Consider the following 15669-nt stretch of genomic DNA (forward strand, 5'->3'; position numbering starts at 1 on the left):
CCATTAACTGGAGAACTTCTCAGACGAGCTACACAGTTTGACAAACAATGTTCACGCGGCTCTGTTAACGTTTTAATCGTGCGCTGGCGGCGCGAGTTTCTGCTGCGAGAAGGATTTTTTCAACTCGACAGCTTTCTGACCTGCTTCGTAGCTGCCTCTCCAGGCTACATCACCGAGTAACTTGAGAATTTTCGAGGTATAAGATAAAGTGTTTCATGATTGTGCAGAATTATACCGGCGCAAAGGAGTTCTCTAGAGTTACATAATGTCTTACGACATACGCGAAGTTTCTGCAAACTTCTGCTACATTGTCCCCGGAAAGTGAATTCACGAGGGTAGGCTGGTAGCCCCTTCGTGGCAATTAAAATGAGTCCTTTTAGAGGCCCTTTGCCTCGCATGTTACATTACTGTTAATAATTATACAGAAGAAAACCGTGTTTGCCGCGGTACACGTTCTCGACGGAGCTGAAACATTGACACAGTAAAGTGGCGCTTTAACTGACGCGAGACGGCTGGCGTTAATGTTTGATGCAGCTGCCAGCGAGTGTCCAATCAAAGCTGCTGAAGCAATTACACAGACCATTTTTAGTACGTGTATTAAATATTATTTGATACACGGTATCGACGGAGGAGACAACATTTATAATTGAATTCCTTTCCTTACTTAATGCATTACTGCCAGAACCACCGTGCTCTCCTGTATTTCTGTTTTCCAGCAACTTTCACGTCCACAACTCTGCTGTGCGTGTTAATAAATTCATTCCTTTAAAAAATGATCCTGATCTTCACACATTTCGTTGTAAGCAGGATTTGTTCACAACAGTTGGAAGAAAAGAAATCAACAACTTCGGTCTCGAGGAGCTAGTCTTACGTGGCCGGAGGACCAAGTAAATTTAGTTGGAAAATACCATCGATACATTCAGTAGTTTTCGCCTATATGGAGCCAGCATCCCTGCTGGCCGATCGGTATCTATAAGAGTGACGACGATCCTCTCGAACACACCGAAGACAAGCAACCTAGCTCGTATAGTTTTCGGGGTACGAAGAAATGTTTGGAACTAAAGTTGTCCGGTTCCAAAGTGACCATTACTTGCTGGAGAAAACTTTCTCTTAGGAGGACGTGCTTAGGAGGTTCGAAGATCGCCACTTCTCTTCCGTCTTCTTTAAACAGTGATTGTGGTCAGTGGCCGTGGTCAGTGACCATCGCGATCGCGATCATACAGTACTCCTAGCGAATTTGAATATGATCTTTCCGAGTAGTTTCGTTGTGCACGTTCCATTGAGGAACCTCCCCATAGAGAGGTTCCGCAGCAATCCCTTTACAAGGGAGTTGTTGGGCAAGTGGCGAAGGGGCGAGGGGTTGGAGAACAAGCGCTCGCGGACGTATTGGGCCGCGGCTCGTGGATCGTTTCAGTAACCGTGGTGATGCGGTCAGTGACCATCGATCATAGTGCTCCTGACGCATTCGAATCTGATTTTTCCCAAAAATTTCGTTGTACACGTCCCGTTGAGGGTATATGCTACCCTCTCCATAGAGACGTTCCGCAGCAATCCCTTTGCAAGGGAGTTGTTGAGCAACTGGTGAAGGGGCGAGGGGTTGGAGAACAGCGCTGGCGGACATATTGGGATGCGGCTCGTGGATCGTTCCAGTGACCGTGGTGATGCGGTCAGTGACCATCGCGATCACGGTCATAGTGCTCCTGACGCATTCGAATCTGATTTTTCCCAAAAATTTCGTTGTACACGTCCCGTTGAGGGTATATGCTACCCGCTCCATAGAGACGTTCCGCAGCAACCCCTTTACAAGGGAGTTGTTGGGCAACTGGTGAAGAGGCGAGGGGTCGGAGAACAGCGTTCGCGGACATATTGGGACGCGGCTCGTGGAATCGTGAATATGACACGAAGGGTCGAGTGGGAAGGGAGCGAACGTCGTGGCTGGGATTCCGTTACGCAACAGGCATCCTCCAGAAGGGAAACGAAGCCGAAACGCCGTGGAAGCCCAAGACACGCGGATAGTCTGGATTTCGGGGCGGCATGCTTTCGAGATTTCCTCTTCGCCTACCGGGGGAAAACGGTATCACGTACCACAGGCGTCGACGACAACGAAGACGACGGTGCGACGACAGCTTTCAAGACGGCCATGTGTATTCATGGCCGCCTCATTTTCGATTCATTAAATTCTAAAGAGATATTTCGCAGCGTGCGGCGTGGCGTTCATATATTATGCGCGCCCGCCTGCGACTTATAATCATTTAAACGGGGATGTAAATGGAACGATGGGGGGGGAGGTCACGGCAGAGGCAGCGTCGTGAAGCGTGGCTTAATTAAAACCGCGCGGCCGCGGAACAAATACAGAATTTATCGCGCCCCACCGACTGCCGTGAAATTAATAGTCCGTCGAGGGGCGACATTTTTTTCCCCGACGGTAGAACGTCGATTCTGCACTGCCGACGGGAATGCGTATCAAAACGCGCAGAACCCTCGTCGCCCAATATTTGCGAACTTTTCGCGCTCGTTTTCCCAGCGAATTTTCGAAATCGAGCAGCCTCCGTTTCAATTATTCGACACCGACGCTCGGCGTGCTCGAGTTTTCGGTGGCGCTCGTTAAAGAATTCATGGCGGCGCGGCATCCTGCACGGAGCTTCCCTTCACGAAATCGGGAGCATTATCCGATAGTCTGGTACCTGTTCGACGATGTCAAGTTTAGGAGACGAGGTCACAAGCTCGGATTTTCGCCGGTAATTCTGTTCGACGTGTTCCAATTCGAACGGTCTGCGACGAGTGTTGGATTCGGTCGGTAATTGTGGCCAGAAATATGTTAAATAAACGATGTTTATTCAGTCGAACCCCATTGAAATGCATGAACACTCGTTTCAATCGTTCGCGATCAACGTTCGTGGAAGTTGTTTTCGATGGTAGTCGAATTGCGGAGTCTCGTGACTATTAGAGAATAGTCTGCTGTCGGTTTGAAAGCACCAGTTTAAGAGACGATCTTCGCAGCTCGGATTTTTGGCGCTGGTTTCGCTGCTCGTTCCGAATCGCTGGTTTCGCGCGCTCCAGTTCTATCTCTCTCGTTTCTCGGCCAACTTTCGACCAGGCACGCTGAACACGGATACTTCCAGGTATTCGCCACAGAAATAGTTATTTCACCCGGACCTGTAGTTAACCAAAGCAACCGGATTTTCGATTCCGACGTTAGGAGAGGGAGCACGTAGGAACAACGTCGCGGCTGGATCGAGAGGAATTTGCGATTCCGGGAGTTCGTGTTTCGCCAACACATTCCCCCCCGTTTCGTGAAACGTTTATAGATTTGCGTGCCATTAATCAAACGCGAAGTATAATCGATCCGGGGCGCTGGGCGTGGTGCTTTGCCGCAAAGGAAACCAAAAGTACAAAACCCGCTTTTCATGTAAGTTCCTGCGGAGCGAAACTGTTCGCGATTCTCGCAGTGTGTTCGCCTAACTCTAAACCTAATCTAGAGGCATGCTCCAGATCGAATCTGGATCGAGTCGTGACTGTACCGAGAGATCTAATCTCGCAAATTTTGTCGGAACGAGATTAATTAAATTTCGGCGAACAATTTCATTAAAATCCAGCGAGGACCGATCCCGAATTAATTTACGTCACTTCGGATAGACAGCAGCAACTTATCAAACTCCAAATAGAATCCGACGAACTGTTCTTTGAGTTGCTACATAAGCGACCGCGTCAGACCTTGTAATTTTTAGACAAGCCATGCATTTTGATCAAAGAGGTGTCTGCCGCAGGTTAATTGGTAACAGCATCCCCTTTGTGCTTAACGGAGTTCTTCCTCGTCAAAGTTATTCAACGATTAAAAAACCACTAAACATCATCCGCGAGAATTTCTTCAACATTGTACGTTGTTCACAGATTTCATCATCAATCGAAGTCTCCGCTGTGAATGTTCTCGCTTGGTCCGATAAATTAATGATGGTAATAACAATAATGATTCGTTGATTGGAAAATCGCGTTCGTCGGTTCTGGTCCACTGGTCAGAAAGCGAAGGTTGAACGCGCCGCGAATATTTTACCGTATCCCCTTTCTTCGTTTCATCGGGACTTATTGACATTCGTTACGGCGAGCAGGTTACCGCCGCGATTGCGAGCTTTGTTCGCGATTCCCGATCGTTTTCGAATGTTCTTCTCGAATCAGGAGTGTCCGAACCGAGCGTTGGCGACAGCTTCTTCCTCCCCTCCCATATTCCTCCTCTGTCCTCGTTCGTGTCCTCCAGCCGCCTCGCTCCTCGCCGTAGCTGTTTATCCGTCGGTTCTCATTATTCTTCGGGACGCAGCCAATGTCGTTCATGGTCCGCGTAATCGTTCCAGCCCATTCTCCGTTGTTGGCATCCTCTCTCCGCTTTTTAAATACCGGCGACGTCTCTCGGCGACGTCTTACGTAAAACTTTCGAGGCTGAACCGAGCTCGCCGGGAAAATCTCAGCCAGAGGATCAGCTAGCTCAAGGTTTTCGGTGGGCTTCTGCTCGAGCACCTGCCAGAACTTAGATCTAAACTTCGGGTAGCTTTCGATCTGGATTGCAGTCGATCTGTGCTCGATTTCAACTTGAGTAAGAGACCGAAGTGCAGGCTCGAGTCCTGGTTCAGTTTCAGTCTTAACACGTCGTCTGTCCGGAAAGCATCCGACCTTTGCTTATATTTTCGTTCCTAACTGGGCTAAGGCGGATAGATCGTGTTTGTATTAGAGGCGACCTTGTAATAAGTGACTTGCACCTGCAACAAATCTCTGCATCCCGTCATTTGAAAACGATACGCAGTTTTGTAAGCATCGAGTCAAGTGGGCGTCGCGTATGATAATGACTAGACTGCGGATCTTTATACAAAATAACGTAATAACGTAAATAACAAAATAAGCGCATTCCTAAGTTTTGGTCAACCGCACAGCTAGATTTGACGAGCTGTAGTAACTTTGTAAACACCGCACGGATCTCGAACGCACACCGAGCTCCTTCGGTGCGAAGCACGTCAGTGTGGAGTGGGTACTACCGAGCGTCGCGCGGGGAGGTGTAACGGTTAAATTTTTAATAGTTTATATCTCCTAAACGCATAGGCTTTATTACAATTTTTTTTTAAATATTGCATTGTCATCCAGTTCTGAGCTATGTTTAAAATTTCAAGCCTCTAGCTCATCGGGAAGTTAGTTTAAAATCAATTGCAAAATTTGTACCGAACAAACAGACAGACAAGAAAGCAAGCCAATATAAAATAAAAACGTGGTAACAGACATAGTAACGTAGTAAAATAGACTCGGGCACAGCCGTCGCGTCTGAGGATTAAGGAGTGTTTCCGTAACTGGGAGGATCGCTGGAAGAAAGTTGTGCCTTCTAACGGACAATACTTTGAAGGGGATATTTCCACCCGCTACAGCACAAGGTCGGATACTTTCCGGACAGACCACGTATTTATCTTTCTAAGATAACAGTCGATATTCCGCTTGAAGACCCAGTCGAACGATGTTATGCTGGAGAACTGTGTCAAAATCACGAGTCCGGATCTGGACGAGGTTTTGCCGGATTCATCAAGGTCCCGGTGAAGTCGGAATCAGGTTAAGGTAGGGATAGGTTCGCGAAAGGGCTGAACTAGGTCGGATCCGCGGACTGAGACGGTAGACGGTGAAGCATAGGATGAAATACGTCGTGCACATGTTAATGAAGAACACGCATTAAGGGACTAACGCGCGGTAAGTGGGGACCATTTGAAGCAGCTAGCTCGACGACACGTCCCGGTTCTCAAGACCGTGCACGATCTTATCGTTGAAAGACGAATCTTCCTCTTTCCAATTTCCAGGGTCAATTTTTCTACGGCCCTCTCGCGTAATCTTGCCGCGGTCTCCGCCGGGGGATTCCATTTAATCTCTTGTTGAGTGTTTGATGTCGTTTCGAAGTGAAGATGGTACCTCACGTACCGATGAAAAGTACTTCTTCTTTCTCTCTCTTTTTTTTTCATGCCCTACCTGGTACTCTGTCTTCTACTTCTTCATCGGTGTCTCTTTTTTTTTGCCCATTCTTCTGTTGGCTCGTGGAGCTCGTTCGAGCAACGGGGGCGACGAATTAGAAGATTAAAAGTATAAAGATGTAATTGGCCGATCCGGCGGAACGAGGGACGTTTGATACGTACCATGAAAGATTAATGTCCCCATGAAGGCAAACATCAAGAATTCAATCTCGCCGCGAAGACACTCGCACACCCTCGTTACCAGGTGCCTAAACTTTATGATCGACGTAAAGACGTATAGAGGTGAGATCCTATCGCGAGGGACGGATCTCTTCCTTCCCCAGTTTCACGGGCAATTCCCGGCTATGAGACCCGCCATCATCCCAGCCCCAAGCTTGTCCTGATTATCCCTGTTGATAGCACTTCTCGCGATGGGCTTTCTCGCGCTTTTAAACGGTCGGCCTCGGGCAACGGTTTCCGGATCGGTCGCGTCACACGCGGATCGTCCACCGCATCCGCTGATGCCTATTGTCACCTACAATTCCCGGAGTGTGAAAATATTTTTCACCGCGCAACACTACACGCCAAAAATAGCCGGCAGCTACCGAGAAGCTCGGCTCTCTCCTCTTTGTTACTTGATTGCGGATTTTATGCACGCATCACCGTAACGAACACAGCCGCGATACACTAAAACCATCGCGCGTGTATCTTTTCCAGAAAAATCACGAGTTCAACCGGAATAAATTGACAAAGTGGATAATTAAATATTTCGAAAATTGAGAGTGATAAAGAGAAACGACTATCGCAGGTTCGCGTTCATGAATGAAAAATGTGCCGCTTCGTTGTCGGTTCCGAGACATTAAATGGCTTTCCATTTGGTAATTATTGAAGCCGTAAAACGGGTAGTAAATTCATTTTTCCGGTGTTGCAATAAAATTGCGATAAAAGTGTCGTGTGTTGATTTTCAGCGATCCGCTGCTGTTTCCACAAAAAGCGTTGTCCGGCTTGCAGTGTTCGCGGAGAGGAAATGTTTTTGACGGGGCGAGACGCATCCCCGGTTTCTCCATACGATTCTTGTTTAACGAAAATAAACCAAGAAGCCATTTGTGAAACGTACGCCGAGAGAAACGGCAGAGGAAAGTTCATGTCGTGAGTGGTTTCGAACCGGCGACTTCGATATCAGACATGAGAAACGATCTCGGCGACCGCGCGCAGAATTTCGAAACGTCGAAGGCTCCCTCCGACATCTCGATGGATGATGCCGGGAGATACTTTGATCAAAATATACTGCGCGATTTATAAGTTATCGGCGGAAGAAAGTTGTTCGAAAAATGATGGAAACCTCTGCGCGGCACTGATACATCACTTTGTGTGAATTAGCTCGGCGTAGAAACCTTCGGACCACCGATTAATATTAATTACAGGAGCCTCTTGTGGAACAAGGAAATATGAGGGAAAAATTCCGCGACTTCCAAGGGAACTTGATTTATACCCGGTGCATGAAGCTTCTCTTCAAGAAGGCTCATTACAATGATAAAGGCTATTCTACATAATTCGGAGAGGAAGCGCGAGACTTCAACAGAAATTCCTGGTTCACAGAAACAGGGAAAAAAGGGCGTGGCTCTCGAAAATCGGCCGAGACGAGCACTTCTTGCCGTTGCACAGTGTGTCGTCCAATGGAAACGTCCGAAAATAAGAAAGAAAATAAAACCTGCAAATTTATGTATCCTAAAATGTTCACAATAAAACGTAGTTTCTAAAACTGCCTTAAATTTTAACTGAATAGATCAATTTGTTATTAAAATTGAGGCTGAAACTTTACTGTCAAATTCCGTGCATTTTTTAAAACATGCGTCCCTCGCAAGCTATTTGGTTTTTTAATTTGATTTTTGCAGGCTGTGTTTAGTATTATAAGACCTTCAATCTCCCAAAAATCTTTTTTTGAAATAATCGCAATTTGTCCTAATTTTGTATGTTTAACATTTATCAACTTTGATTAGAGTTTTAAAAAAAGGAACCCCGAGGTACCCCCGTGAATTTTTTTACAGTAATTGGCGGCATATTAAACTTTAATTCCGCGTTGGTTTTCATCTGCTCACATTTGCTCAAGTGGAGAAAATAAGAAAAAACCAGATTAAGACGTTCGCGCTCGGCGGTTTTCTGCGTAGTCTTTCGAAGAAAGTTGTTGCAATTATTTTTAAACGCATGCCGTTTGATAAGTTATATATTTAGTTTTAAAATTGTTTAAATATTTACGATCTTTCAATTGAGCATTAAAGAAAGTACCAAAAGGTTCCTTTGAGATATTGTGTTAAATTAATTTATAGCACATCAGACTTGAAATGGCGGTCGACCTTAAGTGCATATCATTTCATATACCAATGCTTCTAATTGATTATAAAAGGTGTACGAATATTTTGTACACCCACTGTAAATCAATATATAAACTAAAGATTCATGCAAGAATCCAACAGTGTCGTGTATTATAATCACCATTTCACCTTAAGATACCGAAATTACCTTCTTGCCAACCCAATATTCGGAGAAAACGGCACTGTGTATGTGGAGACGCCGGAGAATTAGATCGATTAGGTGCGCCAGACAGAAGCTGCACGCTCGGCTGTGCATACGGAGACAGGAATCCGAAAGAATCGTCGAATAATCCCGTTCAGGCACATTCGCCCATTTCCGGGAGACGTGGAGGGTATTGAACGCCGCCCAACATCCGTGAGCATGTTTAGAAGCATAATTATACGACACCGGAAGTCCGTGTCGCCGACGAGGCTAATAATTCTTCGAATAAATACGGATCACCTGCCGACACGGAGCGCGGCGTGGGGAAAGTTCTACCGTTTGGAACGTGCAGCCCGACGGAGGACGCAGCGAATTCCGCGATCAATTCCGGTCACGAGCTGTGCAATCATCCTGTGTCACAGTCCTGGGATTATTCGGACCAGGGGGCATTTCTTGCTTACTCCCAGGTAACGTCGAGATCCGACGGGCGCGGCCACCACCGGCAATTACCGATCGTTATTGACGTACTACATTTGCCGTGCGTCATATGTCCGACGGTGTTTGCAGGCCCATTACGAGTTTTCGCGAGTGTTCGGATTTGATACCCTCGACGCGCAGCGATAGCTCGCCCTTTCGCCAACTTTTCCATGCGCAAATAGATCCGGAAGGGACTCTGACGTATCGTCGACCCCTATACTGTCAATCCCGTCGCGATTCTCCCTCGGGCATTGCCGACGAAATTGTTTCGCGAAAATGGTAGTCATCTTCTTAGATCGTCGATTTTCTAACGCTTTTCTCAAGTAAACGGTTGTTGACTTGATGTAATCTGCAAATACCGCTGACGATTTTCATGCAGTGTACTGTGGATCACAGGTGGTTGATACAGAAGTTCCTTCATCGCAGGCGACACCCTTCAGACCGAGTAAAAATAGTCCAAACGAATCAATAATCATTTGTTTCGCCGGTATAATAAAAGCGAGACACGTTCCACTGCTACGTCGTGTTAATACCGGGGAAATCGTGAAGTTTTAGTGTTGTTTCGGAGCAGATAGCGGTTGCTATGGGTTCGCGAAGAACCCGAGACTTCCCTGAACCCAAGCCGGAAATAAAAAGGGTGTAAACGCCTGCGAAGGGTGGTCGAGCCAGATAGATAGCAGGGTCACCTCCGTAATCAATTTATTCGGTTAAGCATTTACGAAGATTTCGCCCGGCTTTTAGCAGCGACTAGGGTAAATATTATATCGTGGCTCTTGCTTTATCCTACAGCAAAAATCTGCCCCAATCGTTCAGGCATAACATATTAATAAAAAGTATGAAAAAATACTGCAGCGTCAAACTTGACAGAATTTAGTACGACTTTTATCTATTTCGGACCAACAAATGTTATTGGTGCCGCTTCCTTGCAATTTGTCTACAGAAATTGAAAATTTCTGTGCAATTACAACACAACCAGCATCATTATCGCTGGCGATCCGGATCGCGTGCAAATAACAGAAGCACGAGGAAAATACTTAAGCTATCGGGTACATTTAACAATAAAAACGCGAGGAGGGTAGTTCGTTCCGAACGAGAGCGAAATTCAGAGGACGTCGGAGGTAGGATAAATTTTTAAAATAATTTCGAAGGGTCGTTGCGGAGCTCTCGTGGATGGAGAGGAGGATCGATGCTCGAGCTGGACAGGAATTTAATGACCATCGCGAAATAGATGCCCGGCTATTGGCCATGGATAGAAAATAGTGGCTAACGGCAGATGCTGGTACTCGTAACGCTGGCGCAGTAGTTACTGACCGTAATAGACAGACAATGGTAGCGCGCGGCGGGGTTGGATATTACAGGGAAGTGAATGGTGACCGTCGCGAGCAGACAGTGCTTATTTGTTCCCGGCTGGAACAATATCAGGTGGCCTGGCCTGAAGAAATCGCTGCCGCCGCTGTCCGATAGTGGGGAATTATTGTACACACCTTCGGGCAATTAATTAAAATCTCGGGCTGTAACGGGCCACATTTGTCCGTGCAATACGGTGTCGGGGGAAGCGAATTACTCGGCTTGTTACCAGTGATTTTTATTGGACGGGAACGTTTGCAATTTCCCGGGTAGTAGACGATGGAAATTCGATCCGCCGCGGCCGTAAGAACGGATCCACGCGAGGATATTGCCGCGGAAATGCGATCCATCATAAAATTATTATTACCACTTTTTTCGTCTCGTTACCGGGTCGTCAAATATTTTCCCCTCATGCTTTCGCAGTTGCTGACGCCCCGCCGGTATAATCCTAATTTTACTACTCGTAACAAGCGTATTAGGATTGTCCGAGATAAGACACCCTGCCGCCGGAAGTATCGACTTGATACGGCCACTCCTCGTCGAGTAATTTTTGCGGGAAGTTTCGCGATCGTAAGTTCAACTTCCTAGTTTCAAAGTTTACCTTTCATTTCCACTGATTGTCGGTTTTAATTCGCCTCGAGAAGCCACCGGTGGGCTCTCCCCGGTAAAATAAGAAGTGTCAATTTCGCAATGGGGACACACTTTAATTCGACGGCTAAGTTGAAACCTTCATCGATCCGGCTCCTTCCGTAAAAATACGCGATTCCAGTTAAATGAATTGTTCCAAACAGATTACGAGCTCGACAAAAGTCGGAAGTAACGACATTACAGTTTTTCCATCCGTAGTCTAGGGTATTGTTAATTAAATTAATCGTCTTTCAGTAAGTCTCAAACAGTACCGTCAACAGGAAACGAAGATCTAGACGATTTAATGCGCAGTAACGGTGTTAACGGTTTCGTTAACATTCCTCGGTCATTGCAGAAATTAAGCGAATTCAATTTCAAACGTTTCCTGTGCCAATTAGCCTCGGCGTAATTTCCTAGAAAAAACAATCTTCCCACGTTCAAATTGCACATTCTTCTCATAACTCGCACTCGCGTTTGCAAATTGCGTTCTGCGGGTCCCTTAAAATTAAGGACGGAGCACCGCAATGTTTTAAATCTGTGATGTAATGAATACTACAAATTTGCATGCATTTAAATCAAATCCTGCAAAGAGCTGCACGGTGTGCATATGTGTACAATAAGTGCAATGCAATTTTCACAGAGCAGGACTTGTTTCAAAGAGGAGCGAATTTCAAAATAGATAGAGCACGTGCGCTATTGAACAGGTATTAGATAGAGTGTCTGTCCATGATCTACCGTTTCTACTTCCTGTACATACTAATGCAAGCCTGCTCGAAAATTCCTAAGCCATGCGTGCTACTGAATAGGTATCGACCAACGTGTCTGATCATGACCTACCGTTTCTACTTATTCTACATACTAATGCGCAGTTGACGAATTTCCCTTCGAGCTGGTTCTCTTTTTGGAAAACGTAGCCTCTCGTAACAAAATTTTACTCCGCATTTCTCTCTCGCTTTTTTTCACGCGAAATCACCTCCATTCAATTTTTATATTGTACTTTTTTATATAGTGAATGTATTGACACATAAAACCCATCGTTTGCGGTTTACACAGAATTTTATTTCGGGGACAGAATGTTTTTACGTGTCTGCTGTATATCATTTTACAGAATTTTTCAACTCCCGGAAAATTATCCATTGTTCTCTGTTAAAAAGTACGGGGTGTCGAAAAGATAAAAATTCCGCTGTTTGGGTTTTATGAAGGAGTTAAAGCAAGTAAGTTGAAGCGACTTGAATAAAACTCAAGATGGTCTGAGACGAGAGAGGTAGAACTTTAACATAATATAAAACACGTGCATAACAAAAGATTCGTTGCATAATAAAATTGCGATGGAGGCAGACTGCGGATCATGATGGAGGATAAAAGCTTTTTAAGTTAAGTACGTGACAAATAAGTTAAATAAATATTTCCTTCGATAGTTTCAACAAGTTGTAATATTAGGTTGTTCTAAACGTTTCTTTCACTATTGTTAGATAACTTCTTCTGTTCGTTAATGTTTTATTATTCCTTAAGCTTCCCCTTTCTTAACCATGCCATTGGTTTTATTAAAAATTACTCTGAATTTGCACTGAGCTCATTAATCGAGCACGAAAGGAACTTTTAGGGACAACTCCTCAAAAGAATTAAGGGATCACTTCTGTAAAGCGGGAGCAATTTTTCGGGTTTACAGAAGTGATTCCTTAATTCTTTTGAGGAGCGTATATTGATCATCTTTAAAAATTTCCATAAAATCCTCAGTGATAACTATCTCTGAAAAATCACGTAAGGTATTAATATCCGTTAGAACGGCATAATCTGTTGTATCACTGTACGTCGGGAGCATTAACAAATGTTTGCCATACTTTTCGGCAAGTGTGTCGGCCCTCGGTCGTCATGGTGCGGACAGGCGTCATCCTCAGGCGGCCATAAGCGAGTATCGTTGTCGACGAGAATGGCGCTGGTCTGTCGCGTTGACAGCCGATCCGGTTTGCGGAGGACGGATCGTTCTCGTTAACGAGAGTTTTTGCTGGTCCTCAGGTGTCGTGGATCAAGCGGAGGAAGTCGCAGGAGTTACTGACCGTCGGGATGACGACTTACGCGAACGACGAGCGTTTCCAGACGATTCATTTCCTCAACAGCGAGGATTGGACTCTTCAAATAAAATACGTTCAGCCGAGGGATGCCGGATTGTACCAGTGCCAAGTGTCTACCCATCCGCCCACCAGTATATTTCTGTTCCTCGAGGTTGTCGGTAAGCGTGAAATTAAACACCGATACCACGAGAGGGAGAAGAGCTGTTTTGCGTGGGCAACGGCCGAAAAATCGGGTTCTTGCACCCGATATTCCGATACGTCGGCGTCGAACCGGAATACCGCGAGCTTCACCGGCCGATTTTTCCGCGAGCAGAGCCATTTTTAATACGCTTTAACGTATCGCAACCCCCATCCACCAACCGCTTCCAATTGGAACGGCCGAATAAATTAAATTCTAGTTGATTTTGCCGAACGAACGGTTAATGAAATTGAAATAAACGTTTCGGCCATCGCGCGTCCCCCCTCCCCCGAACGTGGAAGGAACGGGAGCGTTTCCGGTCTACGCCACCGGACACACCAACATTTCAACGATCCCTCGCAACGCTGAAATTTTTGCAACGCGCGATATTTATGGTTTTCCGAGGAACGCTCTCGTTCGATTTACCGCGCAGACCGCGTCCACGATGCGACGCGATTTCTTAAATAAATACGGCGACCCGGTTCTCGTCAAATTCCGCCACGGATTCCTTCTTTAACGCGTCCACGAATCCGTAAACGTTCCCGAAAAACGAGGCGTTCAAATCGAAATTGGAACAGCAAAATTTATTTTTCTAAATTTACTTTTAGGATTCTTGCTTATTCTCCTTAAGCGACTATTTAATTTATACATTCTATCGTGACACGTTGTTCTATATGCTACCCTTTGCTTAAACATTCTTCTGTAATGTGCAGTATAATTTTGGTTGATAATTTAGTCTGTCAGAAAGGAGAATTTATGTTTTGTTTAATGCCTACGCCGTATTCAAATGAAACGAATTTGTAATTCAATGTAACAATGCTTCCGTTATACCTGCTTGCTTGTTCCCACTGCCTTTTCTTTCCCGATATAAAGAACCGTTTTATTTGCCATTTAACAAACACGCCGTGCGACAGTAGTCAATCCTTTAATTCTCTAGAAATCGGGACCCGCGCGCGTATGTGAGAATTGTTTAATGTTTCAGTCCGTTAGGAGAATGTATATTTCGTTTCACGCACAGAAATGGAAAATTTATAATTCATCGTAGCCATTCTTTCATGCTGGTCATGCGTGCAGCTGCTCCTTTTCGTTCATCATCATTCATCGCTAATATACAGAACAGTTTCAATTAACATTTCGTTCAACGCGAAGTCGACGACCTCTCTCGAAATCGCGACCCGACGCGTGTAAAATTTATTTAACGTTTCCGTCCGTCAGGAGTATTTATATCTCGTTTAATGTCGTTTGTATTCTAATGTAAAAATTTCGGGCGTTTCGAACGTTGGTGTGGTGAAAAATTCGCCGATAAAGCAATCAATGAAACTTGGCCGTAGATTCGCCGAAGTTTAGAGACTTAAGATTGTTTATCCGGATAATCACCGGTAGTCCCGGCCAGACCGTTCACGGTAGAACGTCTGCCCGAGGAATTAACTATACATCGTTACCGAAAAGTCGATACCTCGATTCCGTCCGGATGAATTAACAAGATTGTCTGCCCCGGCACAGGAATTTTCCTTCAACCCTTGTGCACCGTTCAACTCAATTTCACCCGACAGCGAAGCATCGCTCGTAATCATATTTGATAATAATAAACACTCACCGACACACACACGCGCGAACGCATCGCGCAACACGCCGGCTACATAAATAACGAGGAAATATTCGCGTCTCCGAAACGCACACAAAACATTCGGCGCGATAATTTAACGATTTCGAATTCGCGAAAATCGAGCAGAATTTCCGTACAATCAACGATCAGACAAAAAAAAACGTGTATCGATCGTCCGGTAGCACAATGAATAATTTCCATATCGTGAATTGATGTAACGACAACGGACTGTGATATGAATTAATTCTATAACTGCAGCGAAAACACGATATTTCGTTGTTTTTCGCGGGACAGAATTTTCATTCACAGTGACGTATTCGTGCTAAGCTTTTACATTTTCCGCTGGAATGTTTTAGGATCGAAATGCGACCATTTCTAGATTGAACTTTCATTTAACAAACGCAGAAAAAGTACCGGTCTAAACAAGTAGGCGAAGCGTATGCATTTTCACGTTGAATTTTCAAAAACTGCTGTTCACTGTAATTTCCGTCGTGGAAAGAGTGCAAACAATTTTTATACCAAATTCTCGTTTGAAAAAAGAAAAGCCATCCGAACAGCCAGGCGCGCGGTTCCCAGTAATTATTCATGCAACCTCTTCGCAGGTTATTCCGCTGTTTTTCCAGCATCCACGGTATCCGAACGCCCTAACGCGTTAAGCCAAACTTTCCTCCGTTAATTGACGGTCGACTTCCGGGCAATTTAATTCACAAAACACCGGCGTGTAACAATTACCCGGGCGTAGTTCGTTCGACGATCGAGTGGGAATAACGTCCGGCGTTATCGCGGCTTTGTGTCAATGGCGGCCTCTCCTTCGGCGTCCATTTGTTCGCAATTATGTCAGCCGCAATAACGAACACCGTTCGAACGCGGCGTGAAAAC

At 45.4% G+C, this 15669-nt stretch overlaps 1 protein-coding gene across 7 annotated transcripts in view; it reads left to right on the forward strand.

Annotated features, from left to right (window-relative positions):
• The window catches only part of LOC143211683 (lachesin), an 84184-nt gene that overhangs the window by 54975 nt on the left and 13540 nt on the right, over positions 1-15669 (forward strand). For all 7 annotated transcript variants that reach the window (XR_013009501.1, XM_076429551.1, XM_076429552.1 and 4 more), the window contains exon 4: positions 12951-13164. Coding sequence is in view for 6 of the 7 variants with exons in the window: in XM_076429551.1 (XP_076285666.1) it covers positions 12951-13164 (214 nt within the window). In the remaining variant the exon portion in view is untranslated. The remainder of the gene's footprint in view (positions 1-12950; positions 13165-15669) is intronic.

Source organism: Lasioglossum baleicum, chromosome 8 (assembly GCF_051020765.1).
Source record: "Lasioglossum baleicum chromosome 8, iyLasBale1, whole genome shotgun sequence".
Taxonomy (NCBI): domain Eukaryota; kingdom Metazoa; phylum Arthropoda; class Insecta; order Hymenoptera; family Halictidae; genus Lasioglossum; species Lasioglossum baleicum.